The 18,695-nt window shown below is 45.1% G+C and overlaps 1 protein-coding gene across 1 annotated transcript in view; it reads left to right on the forward strand.

The window, feature by feature from the left end:
* Positions 1–17,732, forward strand: part of Bpifc (BPI fold containing family C) — a 54,750-nt gene extending 37,018 nt beyond the window's left edge. Inside the window, exons 11-16 of the mRNA XM_021205741.2 lie at positions 426–596; positions 1,384–1,451; positions 11,614–11,656; positions 14,741–14,804; positions 15,686–15,762; positions 17,213–17,732. Of these exons, the coding sequence (XP_021061400.1) occupies positions 426–596; positions 1,384–1,451; positions 11,614–11,656; positions 14,741–14,804; positions 15,686–15,762; positions 17,213–17,335 (546 nt within the window). The 3' untranslated portion in view covers positions 17,336–17,732. The remainder of the gene's footprint in view (positions 1–425; positions 597–1,383; positions 1,452–11,613; positions 11,657–14,740; positions 14,805–15,685; positions 15,763–17,212) is intronic.
* Positions 17,733–18,695: the final 963 nt, after the last annotated feature.

Consider the following 18,695-nt stretch of genomic DNA (forward strand, 5'->3'; position numbering starts at 1 on the left):
GAGAGAGAGAGAGAGACAGACAGACAGACAGACAGACAGATAGATAGATAGATAGATACATAGATAAAATGTAAACCAGCACTTGGAGTTTTATGAAGAGTAGAAAAGAGATGATAAAAGTTCCTGGTCCTGTGGCTGGCGCAAAGAAAGTATTCAGCAAATGCCAACTGCTGTGACAGTTGGGGTTTGCACATTGTTAGCCATGTACAGAGGTGTTTTCTGTTCTAACTGCATGATGCAAGGTTCACTTATTCATCCCAGGGATGCAAGATTCACTTAGCACCAGTCACTCCAGGGATGCAAGATCCACTTAGCACAAGTCACCCCAGGGATTCAGGATTCACTTAGCACCAGTCACCCAGTTTGTGGTTTCCCCTCATCAGCTCCTGACACTCCATCTCTGTTTCTCTCCCTGAATGGGACAGATTGCGGAGATCTACATCTTGTCCCAGCCGTTCATGCTGCAGATGATGGCCACAGGGCCTCCCGTGGTCAACTTACAACGAAACAATTTCAGCCTGGAGTTTCCTGCTGCTGTCATCATGCTCACTCAACTGGATAACTCTACCATCCAGCCCATCGTCTCCATGGACTTCGTGAGTTTGGGAATACAGGAGGGCAGTCTTTGGGCGTCCGTCCTGTTTCTGCTGTGAACCATTAGCCAGCAGCCTCTTGATGTTTTAAGTAAACGTGATCCCTAAATTAAGAGTGAGGATAGAGTAGATACAGAGGCTGTCTAAAAACAGACCCACCAACCCATATATGGAAGTGGCTCTGTATGGAGACAGAAGAGCTCATAGACCTGTGTGTAAAATATCTCACCAATATCTACTTCCCATGTTCTCTTTCACTTACATTAGAAAGCTGTAATCAAGTGTCCCTGACCAATTAAAGGTCAAAGGAGTACATTGATGGTAAGCAAAATTACACACATGGATGAGAAGAGTCACTTGGAAAAGGCAAAACTAAAGAGGGCGCTGGGGCTGTAGCTCAGTGATTGACTGCTTACCTAGCATGTGCAAGGCCCTGAGTTTCATCCACAGCACTGCCAAAGATTAATTGAAAAGGAATCCTCAAAGAATAAACCTTTATACTTAGCTTCTTTCCCTGCAAGACAGTATTTTCAGAGCCACTTATTTGTTTGGTTTTGAGACAGAATCTCCCCATGTAGCCCAAACTGGCCTCAAACTCCCTTTATTCTTCCTGTCTCATCCTTTCAAATGCTACTTATACTCACATGCTTCCCAGATACATTTAGTTCTTGCCAACATCCTTTGAATAAAAGGGGACTTTGGGCTTGTGATGTCTCCACTATAGGAGATTATACTTGTGGTCTAAATGGACAGCCACTCACCTCATTAACAAGGACTTTCTCATCTTTAGGTTGCTAGTACCAGTGTTGGCCTGGCGATTTTGGGACAAAAACTGATCTGCTCCTTATCTTTGAACAGGTAAGATGAATTGGTTTGATTGTTGGAAACCTTGGTAACAGATTAGAAAACATTCTCCAAAGACAAAGGGCCCATTGAGAAAACAAATGCTTTAGCATTGTGGGACTGTGAGTCCGTTTGGTACCCTGCCTCTAACAGAACAGATGTCTTCAAAGGTTGGACTCAGTGAAAGAAAGTTGATTGCACTTCTGTTTTTCTGCCTTCTTCCCATGAAAGCAATGGTAAGATAAAATAGGGACAAGGTCATTGTAAAAATAATTCTATTAATGCCCATTCTGGTGATGACTAAAGTTCCTCTTGGCGACTCAAGAGAGAGTATATTGAATGGAGATATTGCAAGAAAAGGGGTTTATGAGAATATTTAGGTGCAGTATACATCTTTAGAGATAAAGGTATCAGGTTTCAAATCCCTTCTCATTGGCCTTATGGCCACAGTCAAGTCTTGCTTTAGTAAGGGTTAGTATTGCTGTGAGAAAACACCATAACCAAGAGCAGTTTGGGGAGGAAAGGGTTTATTCGGCTTGCAGATTCTACATTGCATTCCTGTTGAAGGAAGCTTAGCCAGGAACTCAAACTGGGCAGGAACCAGGAGGCAGGAGCTGATGCAGTGGTCATGGAGGGGTGCTGCTTACCGGCTTGCTCCTCATGATTTGTTCAGCCTGCTTTCTTGCAGAACTCAGGACCACCAGCCAGAGTGCTACCACCAAAAATGGTCGGGGCCCTCCTACATCAATCACACGCCTGACCTCACAGAGGCGTCTACTCAGTTGAGGTTTCTTCCTCCCAGATAACTACAGCTTGTGTCAAGGTGGCAGAAGACTAACCAGCTCAAGTCTATGGACCACTTCCACTTCGAGTCTCAGTTTGCTTTTGTGTAGCAGAGTGGAATTGGACTGATCCAGGACTCCGCAGACTCTAACAACTGGGTCCTATAAGTAGAACATAGACTTTAACAGGATCTTGGCCCATAGCCTAGCTAGTCTCAGGGGAGGTGACGAGGTATGAAGGGTCATTACAGTTCCTATATACAGGTCACTCACTGCATGCCATCTTCAAAGTCCGTGATCACTGAAGTCATAAACCAGATCACCTACGGGGAACGTTTACAGAAAGGTTAACTGGCCCAGGTTAAACTCATAGAAGAAGAGGGGTAATAAAAACAGTCAGAAAAGAACTGAAAAACTAGCCAGAACTGTACAGGAGAAGGAGAACTAGAATTCAGGAGATAATAAAATATATCCTTTGCAACAACAACAACCAAAAAAAAATAACTGAGAAGCCAACAGGAGAAAGTCGGCCACCTCCCTAACTCTTTCAATAAAATCATGTTGAATAGAAAAATAACACAAGACTACATAAATACAGTAGCCAGCTGTGCAATGAAAAGCTTCATACCTAGGCAGGAAACTAGATCAGCCATCACCCCCTCCAAAAAAAAAAATCAGGATCCAAGATTATGAGATTGGGAGATTAAAGTTTTTTATAAAATTATCCATTATGCTACACTGTTTTGCAAGAAGAGGAATCCAGCTGTAAAGGGAATCTATAGAATAGGTTCACACGGAGATATGGCTTCTTGAGGCATTACTCAAACGTGCCCTCCAAGTACTACTGACTTTGCAGAAGGGTTCAAAGATAGTACATCTGGAGTTCACCAGACTTGGGGACCAAGGATGATGCGTGCAAAGGGCTTAAAAGAGCTCCATGTTGTCATGGTGGTGTACTGCTTAATCCCAGTGCCGAGGGGCAGAAATGGGCAGATCCTGAGGGTTTCCTGGCCAGCCAGACTGGCTAAAACAATGGTCCCCAAGGTCAGCTGGTGACCGTGTCTCAAACACACAAATACAGAGTGATGGAGGAAGACATCTGACATGGAACTCTGGCTTTCACAGGCACATACAGAGATGAGCACATGACACACACACACACACACACACACACACACACACATACACACACCTATGCACACACACATGCACATACAAGGTTTAAAAAGTTATGAATAATGTCAGAATAGAAACTGAAGGACTCTGAAGGTAGGACTCTTACAGACGAGGCTGTATTAAATAAACTCAGGCATTGAGCTGGCTTTGGGCAAGGATTGTGGGGTCATGCCTCACTTGGGCAAAGAGCCAGAGACTTAGCAAAGTTGCCCAGACTGGGCTGAAAGGCAGTCTTGTCCTCAGGGGTGGGAGCAGCTGCCCCGCCTTCCACATCGTTCCGAGCCAACCCTTCCACTTTGAGGCTCTCAGCTGTACCGTTCAGGCTGAGCTGGTTCGGTGTTTGGCTGATGTCACAGAGAGTCATCAGGAAAGGAAGGGCATGGGTGGAGATCCATGAGACAGACTTCAAAGGAGAAGAACCAGGCAATAGTTCTGTGTCTCCAAATGTCCCAGCATACCATGGCCTTCTAACCAACCCCTGACAGAGCTGCTTGGCATTGGTAGTGTAGATATGAGAGACAGAAACTCAAGGCAACCCAGTGGAGTGGGATTCTAGTGAGTCAGAGAGCATGCCTAGCTGGGTTTAGGTCCCAGTATTGACATTTATCAGCTGTGTAGTCTCAGGCAAGTTCCTTGACCTGTTAAACAGGCCTTCTAATACTCTGCCTCCCGTTTAGCCCCTACCTGCCGCTCCTCTGTCTCACCCCTGGCAAGTTCTCACAATAGGAGACACCCTCTACTCCTCTTTATTGTTGAGCTTTAAATTCTACCAGGTCCCAGCATGACACTCACTTTACTTCACTGAATTTGTTTTTCTTTTCTTCTCTCATATATTACATCTGACTGCAGTTTCCTCTCCCCCGTCTCCTCCCATCCCCTTCCCCCACCACCTCCCCCTCCTCCAGACTCACTCCTCCTCCAGTTCCCTTAAAAACAAAACAAAACAAAACAGCACAGGAGAGATGGCTCAGCAGTTAAGAGCACTGACTGCTCTTCCAGAGGTCCTGAGTTCAATTCCCAGCAACCACATGGTGGCTCACAACCATCTGTAATGGGATCTGATGCCCTCTCTCTTTGGTGTGTCTGAAGATAGCTACAGTATACTCAGATACATAAAATAAATAAATAAGTTGAAAAAAAGTAAAAGAGCAGGCCTCCCAGGGTTATCCACCAAAGTGGCTTAACAAGTTACAATAAGACTAGGCACAAACCCTCACATCAAGGCTGGACTAGGCAACCCAGTAGGAGAAAAGGGATCATGAGAGGAAGCCCACACCTGACACTGCCTGATTGGCCAGGAACCAAAGGCAGGACAACTACATGACATCACTTAAATCCTACCACTCTGATTCATGACCTGACACCAATGTGCAGTAAGTGTCCTGTAGGCAAAGTGAGCACCTGGAGGTGACTTAATGGTGACAGAGCTTAGACAGCCTACTCTCAAGGTGGCAGAGCTGTCCAATGGCTGGACCAGAACTTGAACCTATCTCAGAGCCACAGGTGTTTAATTACATTGTAATCTTGCCTTTGGCATCGGAAAGAGTTAAGATGTAGAAAGTAGCACTTAGACCTGGGACTTAGGAAATAAATATAGTTGTCCGAGTCAGGAAACCCATGAACCTGGTGTCATGCGAAACCGAGAAGGCATGGGACAGAGTGACCTGCATGGAGGTGATACCAGCCCTCTCACTGATGCTCAAGTACAAAAAAGGAAGAAAGGAATGGACAGCCAGGAACACTGATAATGAACTTGACCTCTCTGCGCAGGTCTAGTCGGAAGCTTGCTATCTGGAGTCGGGCCTATCTGCCTGTTACGTAGTGGAGGTGTGAGCTGAAGCAAGCTCTTCAAGCTTGAGTGTCAGCTTTCTCATTGGGCAGGCATCACACTGTGTGTGCATCTTACACACAAGGAGAGCATCTTGCCCCTGTACAGGCTGATGGATGAGCAGGGTGGGTATGAAGGCCCTGGCCCAAAGCCTAGCCAATGCTGCCAGTCAGCTCATTCTCTCTTCCCATTCCAGGATCCAAGCTTACCACCTAAGATGGGAAAACTGGTCCCCAAAGGCCAAGTTAGAACGGCCTTCCAAGTTGTAGACTAGGCTCTGCACATCATAAGACAGATTCCCACTGTTCTGTCATGGAACCTTTTGAACCAAACAGAACTGTGTTTGAAGGCATTGCTAGCACATAGTAGGTACTTTGTAGATTCGCAGACCAAGTTAAATTATACTCTCTCCATAGCCAACTCAGGGAGCTTCAGGGTCACTGAGAGACCCTGTCTCCAAAAATAAGGTGGAGAGTAATTGAGGAGGACACCCACCATTAACCTCTAACCTTCACATGTGAGCACACGTGGACATACATACATACACACACATGCACACACGTGTGGGAATGGCTATGTGCATACACAAAAGCACCTTGATGTAATCAAGTGTACATTATTGTTGATTCACTTAAAACAAAACAAAAGCCGGGCAGTGGTGACTCATGTCTTTAATCCCAGCACTCAGGAGGCAGAGGCAGGCAGATTTCTGAGTTCGAGGCCAGCTTGATCTACAGAGTGAGTTCCAGGACAGCCAGGGCTATACAGAGAAACCCTGTCTCCTGTCTCAAAAAAAAAAAACTGTCTCAAAAACAAACAAACAAACAAAACAAAGCAAAAACAATTTTTGTATGATGAAAACTCTGGATGTTCCCAAATTCCCTACCTATTATCATGATCAACACACATACACACACACACACACACACACATACACACACACACGCACATATACACACGCTCCCTACAACTCTGCCCAAGCAACAGTCAGAAAATACAAACACAGCTGATTATTAACTCTTCTCAGAGGTTGGGCAGGTAAATATTTCCCAACATGAGCCTTCTGAACTAGGAACACATGTCCAGGAAAAATGAGTCTGCGTTTTCCATTGTAAAAAAGCTTTGGACTCTGGTAAAGGAAGAAACTCTAAATGGATTCTTCTCTGGAGAATTTCCAGGCTGCAGCAGAGCTAAGGTTAAGGCAGTGGGGAATCATTGCCTGTTAGTGAGTATTTTTCCCTGAAAAAACTTGTAACTGAAGGTTAAACCTACAGCTGGTGGGGATCTTTTTGTGTTTCTTTTTTGGTTTTTGTTTGGTTTCGTTTTAAGTTCAAGGGCCATTGTATTAGAGTTTAAGAGAAAGACCCTAGAACAAGCAAGCTGTAAATCTCAGCCGCTGCCCAAGGAGGAACAGAGAGAGACAAGCTGTTTGATCTCTGCTAGAAGGTCAGCCCAGAAGCAGAAGCCGGGCCAAAAGGGGGAAGAAGAGGTCAGAGAAGAGTGGGGAAGCCCAAGACTCCGAGAGAACCGCGGTCTGGCATTGAAGCTCTTCACTGTTGGACCTAGTTTCCAAACCCCCAAGCCAGCTTCCCCAGCTTCCTAAAACTTTGCTTTAGAATGACTTAAACCTTAAAGGGACCCCCAATTCCAGCTAGTACTCACTAACCCGCCTCTCTGTCTCTGTCTCTCTGTCTCTCTCTATCTCTATCCCTCCCTCCCTCCCTCTCTCTCTCCTTGGCTCCCTCCTTCCCTCTCCCTGTGTCTATGTGTCTGTGTGTGGGTGCAGTATTTCTTGAGCACCTATTTTGTGCCTTGTACTCTTCTTGGCCCAGAGAACAAAGACAATGATTCCTACCTAGTCCTAGTCTGGGAGAGGAACAAGCAATTAGTGGGTGCAAAGTATCATTCTAGAGGTGCCATGAACTGCTTTCCTCAAAGGACAACTTGTTTTGGCCCAAGACTGTCTTTCTCATCTTTCCCCACTGCACAAACACGTCAGTAAGTCCTAGCCCACACTGACGTCTCCCCCCTTTCACACAGTTTAAAAGTTCACCTGCTAATCTACAAAAGAACCAGCCGAGTCTAGGCTACTTTGTATCATCCTCTAGGAACTTAAACTCTTTACTGGCCTGGCACATGGCTGAGCTTAAATGAGCGCCTTGGATGCTCTTGACCTGTCAGTCATCTCTCCATGGGCAGCCCATCCATTTTGCATCCTCAACGCCTTCTAGAGTGAAGATCAAATTCCACATGGTGGGGTCACCTAGTGTGGGCAGCCTCATCTGGCTCTCCAGTCCCATTTTCCTGTGCCCTCTCTGGGGCTCTGTTCCCTCCAAGGACCTCTGCCAGCCCTCTTTCCCTCTTCCTTCTAGTTTCCCTTTTAAACTCTGTCCATCCTGTTTCAGCTCAAAAACTCTGTCTTTGGGAACTTGCCCCACATCTACTGAGCCAGCTCAAGTGCCTCTGTCACGTGACTCGAGGACTCGTCGTCTCTTCCCACTAGAGCATTCACCTCAATTTGTAGTTAAACTTTAATTGTTGGGATTTGTCAACAATGCTCCCCAACTTCCCACCAGGCTATGGGCTCCCTGAGAACTCCAGCTAGGTTGGATTGTTCCCACAGCCATCTCTAGCACCTCCCCCTTAACTGACACATGTCAAGTGCTCAAGAAACATCTTCCGAATGGGCCAAGCAAGCCATGCTTAGAGCTGAGATACGCTGAGATATGTACTCAACATACACTCTTAGAGATACAGTCACTAAGACCAGATCTCACCCCTCAAGACTGAAACAGAAACAGGAAGACACAGGGCATTGACTAGCAGGACTGATATTCCTTGTCTCCCCTGGGACTCGGTTGGAGGAGTGACCTTGTTAGGACCCCTGCCCTTGACCTTGCCTCTTGGCTTTTGTTATACCGATTTCACCATATTGATCCAGGTCACGAACGGCCTCTCATTATGCTTAAAAATTTGCAGTTTTACTCTGGTTTCCAACCCAGGTAATAAACTTTCTCTAAAACATTTTAAGTGGGCTATATACACTGTGCACCTGCATGTGTGTGTGTTGCAAGGGCTAGACCCCTGTGCCACAAACATACTAAGTGGGCTTTGTCACTGAGTCTCACCCCTAGCCCAAGAGAGAACATTGTCTTCACGGAAGGGCCCTTTGATCTCGATTCCTTCTCAGTCACTTTATGTCCCCCAGCAGTTGGAGTTTGCTCCAAGTAGCAGCTGATAGCCAAATAGAAGATAGTTCGAAGACTGAAGTAGGGCGCCATCTAGTGGTCTGAGTTGGGATTGTCTTTCTCAGAACCAGGGCAGTGGTTTTGTCCTACCACAGTGTCTCTGCAGCTAGAGACAAGAATCCCCTAGGAAAGGTGGCCCTAGGAAAAAGGCAGAGTATAGTTCATGCGCTCTCATGGCAGGTGCTCCCGAGGCGGCTGCACATGGCGTTGGCAGCTCAAGAAAGAAAGGAGACTTAGAACCGTGTTCCAACATGATTTCCACACGAGAGTAGACTGCGTGCTCAGGGGGAGGCACCTCCCTCCTACCTACCCATCAGAGCCTTTTAAGATGCCCCGTGGATCCTCCAAGATCAGTGCCAGGGACGTCTTCTCTGCTCTTTGCCACACTTAAGGTTTGCAGTATTTCTTGTGAGTCGGAAGCTATCTCAAACCTAATTTCTACTAACACGATAGTACTTGATAATCACGAGGATCTGTGTTTTAACTGCAGTCACAGAAAGATTCTCAGAAGAGGTAGCAGAGAAGATATTCAAAAGAGCTGACCAGGCCGGCAATATGGTTTAGCCGGTAAAGGTGCTTTTGGTGCAAGTCTGACAACCCGAGTTCAATCCCTGGGACTCATGGTGGAAGGAGAGAACCAGCTCCTTAAAGCTGACTGCCAACGTCCGAACACACACGCACATGCACAGGGACATGCACACACACACACACACACACACACACACACACACACACACACATTAATAACATTAATAATAAACACAAGCAATAATAATTATCATAAAGTCTAAAAAGTAAAGGTTAGCCAGTCACAATGAAAGAAAAAGGGCCCAGTCCTAAAACAGAAAGCACCCTGAGTGAAGCAGAGAATCCAAGCCACCGTGAGATGTGTAAGGAAAGGATCTCACGTTTGGAGACTCCAGCCTAAAGTACATTCCATGTATCCAAATGCAGCCAACAGAAAGTGCATCTGACTATGGACAGAGTTAAATTGCTGTGACCAGGGGCTATAATGTTATTTTAGGTGAATATGTGTTGTTGTTTTTTTCTGTATGCATTTTTTGGATATGTATTTGGTGCCAATACCTTTTTAAACCTTAGTTCAGTGAGACTTGGAGAATACATCACATTTTATAGTTCCAGACTAGTGAGGAAAAAAATTCAAGATGCAAAAGAATCCATAGTCGATACTGAGGAGGCAAATGGGTACCAAGGTAGAAGGAAGTCTATGGTGCCGTGTAAGCAGCTTAGACTTCACTACAAGCCATTAAAAAGTTTGGGTCAGGGGAGTGTCTTCATCAGACACATCCATACCACAGCTTACCCTGGGTGTGGCACAGAAGAAGGACTGCAGAAGATCAAGTGGAGAGATGGGAAAATTCAGAAGAAAGTGGAAATAGAAATGAGGCTCAGACCTGGGCAGTTGTGAGTTGCAGAAAGCTAAGGAAGAGGGAAATGCGCGGACATCAGGACTGGGTTCTAGCCAGGTGTGCTGCACGGGGCTGCAATCCCGGCACTCAGGAGGCCGAGGAGTTCAGAGCCAGCCTTGGCTACATAAAAAGATCTTGGACTCAAGGTGGAGAGGTCCTGGTTTCTTATCCTATGTTTTCCATTTATACATTTTTGACTGCAGTTTTCTAGCCTGCACAACGAAGGGGTCTCCCCCACTAAACTACAAGATCTTCCTATGACCCCCACTAGTAGATAAAAATGTGAAGCCTGTACCTTGGGAAGAGCCTTTAGGAGAACTGCAAGAGAGACCATCTTGCTATTTGACAGGGAATAGCAAGAAAGTTATGTGCTGGCCTTTGGCATGTCTGCTCACCATGGCAATGAGTCCCACTTGCATAGTGCAGTAAGAATACAGTAGGTGCCCAGGCTGCACCTTTTATGTGTGTTATCTCGGTCAGTTTTCACACACACGCGCACACACGCGCGCGCGTACACACACACACACACACACACCTATCTCACAGTTGAGACAACAGAGACCTAGGGAAAGTCATCAGATCTGCAGAGTGTGCAATGATGCTTTGCCTTCCAGACTGCCAAATCTTAAGGCCCACGCATAGGCAGAACACAGGGGCTGGGGGGTCACCCCAAAGACAGATCCAAGCCCTCTGCTTGGTTCTGGTCTGCGTCCTAAGCAGCAAATTGCAAGGGGGAAGACGCACACCATAGACTCTGTGACCTTCCAAGCCTGACTGTGGATCTTTTGTTTGTTTTTGTAGTAATAGCTTGCTCCCAGGTTGACCCAGATTTCCTTTTTTTTTTTTTTTTAATTGTTATACACTGTAGCTGACTTCAGACACACCAGAAGAGGGTATCAGAACTCATTATGGGTGGTTGTGAGCCACCATGTGGTTGCTGGGATTTGAACTCAGGNGAGGGTATCAGAACTCATTATGGGTGGTTGTGAGCCACCATGTGGTTGCTGGGATTTGAACTCAGGACCTTCGGAAGAGCAGTCAGTGCTCTTACCCGCTGAGCCATCTCGCCAGCCCTGACCCAGATTTCCTAATCCTGCTTCGGGCTCCTGAGTGCTGGGTTTAGCAGTGTTCACGGTCATGCCTGGCTATGTGGACAGTTTTCTGTAGTGATTTGCTTTTAATCTTTAAAAAATTAACATTAAAAATTAAAATAAATCTACTTTTGCTGCATTGCATCTTATTATTTTGTTGTTAGTGTTGTTTTGCTTTTGTGTGTGTGTGTTTTTGTTTTTTGAGGCAGGGTTTCTCAGTGTAGCCCTGGCTGTCCTGGAACTCACTCTGTAGACCAGGCTGACCTTGAACTTAGAGATCTGCCTGCCTTTGCCTCTGGAGTGCGGGATTAAAGGCGTGCACCACCATTTCTTATTTTTTTTAAATTTGCCTTTCTTTTAAAAAAATTATTTTAGATTTATTTAATGTGTATGAATATTTTAAATATATGTGTACCATGTGTCTGATTCCTGTGGAGGTCAGAAGGGTCACTGGACTCCCTGGAACTAAAGCTACAAATGGCTGTGACTCACCATGTAAGTGATAGGGAATCGAACCCTGGTCCTCTGCAAGAGCAACAACTGTTCTTAACTCTTAACTGCTGAACCATCTATCCACCCCCATGAGTCTACCTTCCTTTAACCTCCTCCTGTTTCCTTTCAGATTCCGCCTCTCTTTGCCAGAGAACAGCCAACGAGATGTTAAGGTAGGAATGCAAGCTCTCAGGGTACCCCGAGAAAGGCATGAAAACCAGAATTCTGTTGTACTGTAGCCCGTGCATGTTGCTCTCCATGATATCTCCACAATTCTAAGTTTTAGCTTTGGGATTGATTGTTCATTTATTTGGTTGATTTTACAGCACAGGGGATTGAACCTGGGGCCTTTATGTTATTCATTTATTTATAATTTAAGCCCCTGAGCTTAGCAATATACTTTGACTCATATTACGGAGCTTTGAGAAGAACTGTAAAGACTGCGTGTGGTGGCACTCTCGTGTGGGGGGGTTGTTTCCTAGATAAAATGGCCCTCTTGAATTGAACTTGAGCTTCAGAATTTCCTAATTAAGTTCATTCTTCAAAGGCAGTAAGCCCACATCCCGGTTGGGGGTAGACACCCTGTATGGGCTATTTTTTTGTTGCTGTGATAAAATACCATAGCCAAAAGCAGCTTATAGAGGAAAGGATTTGTCTTGGCTTGTGGTTTCACAGTGCCAGGCATATCCTGGTCTAGTAGCAGGAACATGAAGCGGCTGATCACATTCCCAAGCATACACAGGAAGCAGAGTAAAGTAGGGTGATGCTATAAACTCTTAACTCCCACCCCCAGTGATACAGTTCAACCCCAGCAAGGTTTAAAGGGTTCTATAACCTCCCCCAGACAGTGCCACCCACTGGAGACCAAATGTTCAAATGCATGAGCCTGTGGGAGATACTTCTCATGCAGATATTCCTACAGACACAAACTTGGAATGTCCATACTCTTAGATGTCAAAAAAGTCAGCCAGACCCAAGACTTTCTGTGTTCACAAATGGTGCTATCACAGAGCATGTAAGCGCATGGCTTTCTGTGTCAGATTTCCTGGGTAACACTCTGCATGCTCACACACTGAACTTTCATTCTTAATGTCCTTCTTTCCATTAGAACTTCTTACTGAGCACAGCAGTGTTCGAGACACATGTCACCCTTGTGGCAGTAACATTCTCCACAGTGATATTCTACTAGGGTCCACTTAGTCCTTCAGGGACCTCTGTCCATCGTGACCTGGAGTGGGAAGAAGAGTGATACAGTGACAAATGCTGCAGATGCTTCTAAAGCTGTCCAGAGCACACCAGCCAGCCCGTGCAGCTGCAGCTGCAGCTGCAGCAGCAACAACGACAACAAAAACCCCACTATTGGAAACCCGATTTAGAATATGTTAGAGTATGTGTATGCTTTTGCAACGAGTTGGGGCTGCAAATAGTGAACCAACGCACGTGTGAAAATAATAGAGAAAAAAACCTGAATAGGCGTTTGGAGCAGGGGTGGAGGTAGGGATCACTTCAGGATTGCGGAGAGGATCTGCTGAAGCCAGATTCGCTCAGCGCATTGGCAGCATGGTAAGCGGTAGGTAGTCAGTAGTGACGGCCATTGCTTCTCCATTTATGACAACTGATCGTGTGTCTCCGTCAAAGGATCATAAGCACAATAGCTTCATAGATTAAGTCTGAGGCCAAACTGCAAGTGTGGCGTCTGCTTAGCACTTACTGGCTGTGTGGCTCTTACACGGGTTACTTAACTTCTCATGAGGTAGTGCATGGGACGGAATTAATTGTCGCCACATCCAAGAGAAAGGTGGTGATAGTAAAACAGGACCAGGCCTGGGGATGTTAGCCAACTCAGCGACTTCAGCCAAGTTCCAGGCAGATGTCCCATTTTAGGGAGGGTCCTGACATTAGATATCAGGGGCAGTATTGTCTGTGAGCTGGAGTTTAAGACATACCTCTCACGCGAGCTTCTGGTGTCTGAAAAAGCAGTATCAAAGTCGAGTGTGGTGATGCACACCTGTAATCCCAGCAAAATGCTTAATGTTGACAAGACAATGTGCTGACCGCGGCATTTCAGAAAAAAAAAAATGGCAATGGTTTGTGGCTAACATTTCCATAGTATTAATTTGTCTAGTTCTGACAACCACCCTCTAAGATGCTGCTGCTGATAACGATGGTGGTGGTGGTGGTGGTGGTGATGATGATGATGGTGGTGGTGATGATGATGGTGGTGGTGATGGTGGTGGTGGTGATGATGATGATGATGATGATCATGACGATGATATCCTACAATTATTGTCTTCATCTTATAGTTGGTGGAACTGGGGCACCAGGAGATTGAATAATGAATAATTCTAATATCACAAAATAACTGGGGAGATATAAAACAAACGGGATAAACCTAGACAGACTGTCATCAGCCAAAACCTTTTTATTGATCCAGCTGTGGTAGCAAACACCTGCATTCCCGGCATTGGGAAAGGCTAAATCTATTGATTTGGCTAAATCTACTGAGCATGAGTTCAGGAGCCAACCTAGGCTACACAAGGGCTTCCGAGTAAGTGCATAAGTTATGGTGAGACCCTATCCCAGCAAACAAATCACGAAGTATTCACTGTGTAAGTTGCTGTTCTAGGTCCACTGACTTCTTCAAGATTTAACTTTGTATGTTGGCGTGCTGTGACCATAAAATCCAGAAGAGAGTATCAGAACCCCTGGAGCTGGAAATACAGGCACCTGTGAGCTACCTGACATGGGTGATAAGAACTGAATACTTGTCCCCTGCAAGAGCAACACGGGCCCTTAACCACTGAGATGCCTCTTCGACTTTAATTTACACTTAATACCTGGATCTTTCCAGAAAGCAGCACTGCCTAGAATACCCAAATACTAGGCTTTATTGAAGATAAAGGGGGTTTTAGTTACGTGTGAGGTTCAGGGTATGATGTAGTGGCTGGGGTAAACCTGAGGAAGGCTGGTAACTGGGAAGCTCTCCACGGTTTTACCTGGTCTGTACCTAAACTGCTCCATGTGCTACTGTCCTGGCTCCCTGTTCGCTATCACCAGGGTAGAAGGAACCAGAAGTGTCGTCTCTGCGGGGAGGAAGGAACCTGGTGGCAGTGCTTTCCAGAGAGCATCACTTCCTCCAGGGAGGCTCTGGTTATGGCTTTCTATGCAGCTGAGTTCCAGGGACTTGCCCCAGCCAAGGCCTGCTGTTCCTAGGGATCCTTGACTTGGCACTGATACAGTCCCCCTTCGCATTCTAGGTTGTGAGATTTGAGAATATCCTATCTTCCATTCTTCACTTCGGAGTCCTCCCGCTGGCCAACAGTAAGAGCCGCTTGAAAAAATTATGAGATTCTGGTATTGGCGACGCTTTGGGTTTTTGTTTGGAATGTTTACCCTGATGCCTGCATGTTTAGAGTGCCACTGTGAATTTGGGTCAGAGACAGAACTTTGCAGTGTCCAGCATCAAGAGCTGAAGGCACCAGTTAGCAGGTTTATGCTTGTTAGCAGCAAGATTTACAAATGCAGCAAGAAAGACTAACTTGGCTTGAGTTAAAGAAATAAAACTTCTGTCTCCTCCAGGTTAACATGAAATGATATTATTCTCTGTCTTGGTTACGGTTTTCTTTGTTGTGAAGAGACACCATGACCAAGGCAACTCTTATAAAGGACAACACTTTATTGGGACTGGCTTTCCGGTACAGAGATTCAGTCATTTATCATCATGGCATGGCAGCATCCAGGCAGGCATGGTGCTGGATGAGAGCTCTCCATCCTGATAAGGCTGTAGCCAGGATAGATTGTCTAATAGGCAGCTAGGAGGAGGGTCTCAAAACCCACCCCCACAGTGACACACTTCCTCCAACAAGGCCACACCTCCTAATAGAGCCACTCCCTGGGCCAAGCGTATTCAAGCCACAACAGGGATGGAAGTAAAAAAATGACACTGAAGTTATCCTCTGGCCTACACACACACACACACACACACACACACACACACACACACACTATATATATATATATATATATATATATATGTCTTTTATGAATATGTAGAAGAAAATGAAAGGCATAGTCAGGCAAGGCTAGTACTTAAATGAGAGAAAACAGAAAGTGTTTTGTTTTGTTCCAGTATCCAAATATATATATATAATTATAAGTACTTTTTAAAATTAATTACCTTACATCTTTTTTCTACTTTGCAGCAAAACTGCAGCAAGGATTTCCCCTTCCCAACCCCTACAACATCTCATTCGTCAATTCGGATATCGAAGTTCTTGATGTAAGACCCTGAATCTCTTCCTCACTATTTACTTTCACAGTAGAAGCAAGCCTCCTGTTATGTTTATTACCTAATTTTTAAAGGTTTATGTATCTCATTTCATATGGATATGTGTGTGCATGGGTCTATAGATTTATGCCGCATTTATACTGGTCCCACATCAGATCTCCTGCAACCCAAGTTACAGGCAATCATGAGGCACACACTGTAGGTTCTGGAAACCACACCCAGGTCCTCTGTAAGGACAGTGAGTTCTCTTACCACGGAGCCTTCTCCTTCCCCTCATGGTGCTTTATTCTGCTTACCATAGAGGTTTACCAGCCATGGAATTTCATAAACAAAACATCCAGCTATTAAAACTTATAAATAACAATGAAAAGTGTAAGAGTCAGGCTAAGTCTAGCTTCACTCCGAGGGCACATTTAATCACTCCTCAGTATAAGGAAAGCAAGTTTTAAAATGCTTTATTTCACCAGACAAGCTGTAAGGCAGAGATATGAATCTCATTTAATGAATAAAGTAAGTAGACCCAAATAAGTGTAGTGTCTTGTGTAGAAAGGAAAATGGGTGATATATTAGTCATTTCTCCTGTTGCAGTGACTAAATGCCTGACAGAATACAACGTAGAATAGGAGAGAAAGTGTGGGTTTTTTTTTTTATTATTGTTGGTTTTGTTGGAGTTTGGGGTTCGTTCTTGTTTGTGTTGGGTTTTTTTGTTTTGTTTTGTTTTTGTGTTTTTGCTTTTGGCTTATAGCTCAAAGGGATACAGTCCACCACAGCAAGGAAAAGTGTGGCAAGAGAAACATCAGATACCTGGTTCCATTTCCTAGAAGTCAGGAAGCAGTGTACAGGAAATAGACCAAGCCATAAAACCTGAAGTCATGCCCCACTCACCCACTTCCTTCAGCAAGATTCCACCTCCTAGGCTCCACAACTTTCCAAAGCAGTGTTACATGCTGGTGGCCAAGTTTCTAAACACATGAGGCTGAGGAATAGTTTGCATTGAAACCATGACAGCTAAGTACTTTATTGGTTCTTTGACACTTTCAGCCAAATGAACTTCAGGGCCTTCCCCTGAAGACCATCCTTAGGATGTGCCCTGTTGAAGGCTACCTCCTGGGAGATTCTAATTAACTATATAGCACGGCAGCCTCTTCTTCTCTGTGTTTGTTTTTGTAGTTTGGGAAAGTAGAAATATATTTCAGAAAGTATCTTCCATCTGCATACTAGTGGACACTTCCTCATAGCTCCCAGACTCCCTCTTCTCCCCACTACCTAAGTCACATCTAGGGACAGTAATCCAGAATGGCCACTTCTTGCATCAGCGGCCCTCCCATAGGGATTGAGAAAAGTTTGATGCTTTAGGGCCTGGCAAAGAAATTTTCCTCCTCTCATGAAAACCCAGATATGGCCTTAATTTAAAATTGTCTTCATTCTGCCTTCCTCTCAGGGTTTCCTTCTGGTTTCTACTGACGTGGCACATGAGACATCCTCAAAGCCACCACCCAATCTTCACAGCTGGGGAGATCTGAACCTGGTACATAGGCCATGGAGAGAACAGCCAACCCATTGATGGCCTGCCCACAATACACCCCAGGAAGTCAACAGCCTTCAGTCCCCCAGAAACCAGCAACCTGGAAGATGAAGACCGTGCATCCTGGAGAGTAAAGCCCTTGTGAAAAGGGTTTCCTTCTGGAGCCCTGAGAGACCTAGAGTAGGGCCAACAATTAAAATGATGAACAGGAACAAGGTAGTGGGCGTGGGCTCTATGTATATGAACACATTGTGTGCCTGTGTCTCTCATTTGTGGGAAAGAGTGGGGCATGTGGATCCGACCAGGTGGTAAGGTTGTAAGGAACTTTTCTGTATTTGCATTGGTAGGTGTGTGTGTGTGTGTGTGTGTGTGTGTGTGTGTGTAAGACTATGTCTGCTCTTTAAAGACTTTCTACTTTTGCCAGGCAGTGGTGGTATACGCCTTTAATCCCAGCACTTGGGAGGCAGAGGCAGGCAGATTTCTGAGTTCGAGGCCAGCCTGGTCTACAGAGTGAGTTCCAGGACAGCCAGGGCTATACAGAGAAACCCTGTCTCGAAAAAAAAAGACTTTCTACTTTCATTGGACTTTGTGATTTATGTTTACTATTACTGTCCTGTGCTTAATTAAAATTGTTGTCTATCAATGTCAGTACTGTGTGTGAAAGCTCCTGTCCTGAATTTATTTTAATAAATTATGACAGAAAATGGAAAAGACTTAATTTTTTTTAAAACTTTGGCAAAGACTGAAGTTCTACAAACACCAATACTAAAAGGGAGCCGAGAGCCTCTTAAGTCTTTCCTATGGTCATCCTGTGTCACTTGTTGAAGTTTGTGAATGTGTCCTTTCAATGATTGGATGAAATGAGGGCTGGAGAAATGGTTCAGCAGTTAAGAGAACTGCTCTTCCAGAGGTCCTGAGTTCAATAACCAGTCACCACATGGTGGCTTATCACCATCTGTAATGGGTTCTGTTGCCCTCTTCTGGTGTGTCTGAAGATAGCTACAGTGTACTCACATAATAAAATAATTCTTTTTTTAAAAGATTAGCTGAAATGGCAGTGCAGCTTAATAAGCCTAGGCAGTTCACAGTTGACATTAGTGTCATTAATCAGCAGGGTGAGACTGGACAGGGAACAGGAGTGTGAGACAGCCAGGATGGATCTGTAAAAATGAACAGAAGCCACACCCTCTGCTGAACTCCTTAGGTTACTGGGGGGCATAGAAGAGAACTGTGCAAGCACTGGCTACTCCTCCAGTTTCATTTCTGTGGCCTTCAGAGACACTCTATGAAGAATCATGATCCCATTTCATAGAAGTGAAAACAGAGGACTGGATCACACAAAGGTGGTAATGGCATAGGTGGAAACTGAGCCCAAGTTTCCTGATCGCTATGGTGGTGT

The sequence above is a fragment of the Mus pahari genome, chromosome 9 (genome assembly GCF_900095145.1).
Source record: "Mus pahari chromosome 9, PAHARI_EIJ_v1.1, whole genome shotgun sequence".
In the NCBI taxonomy this organism is placed as follows: Eukaryota; Metazoa; Chordata; class Mammalia; order Rodentia; family Muridae; genus Mus; species Mus pahari.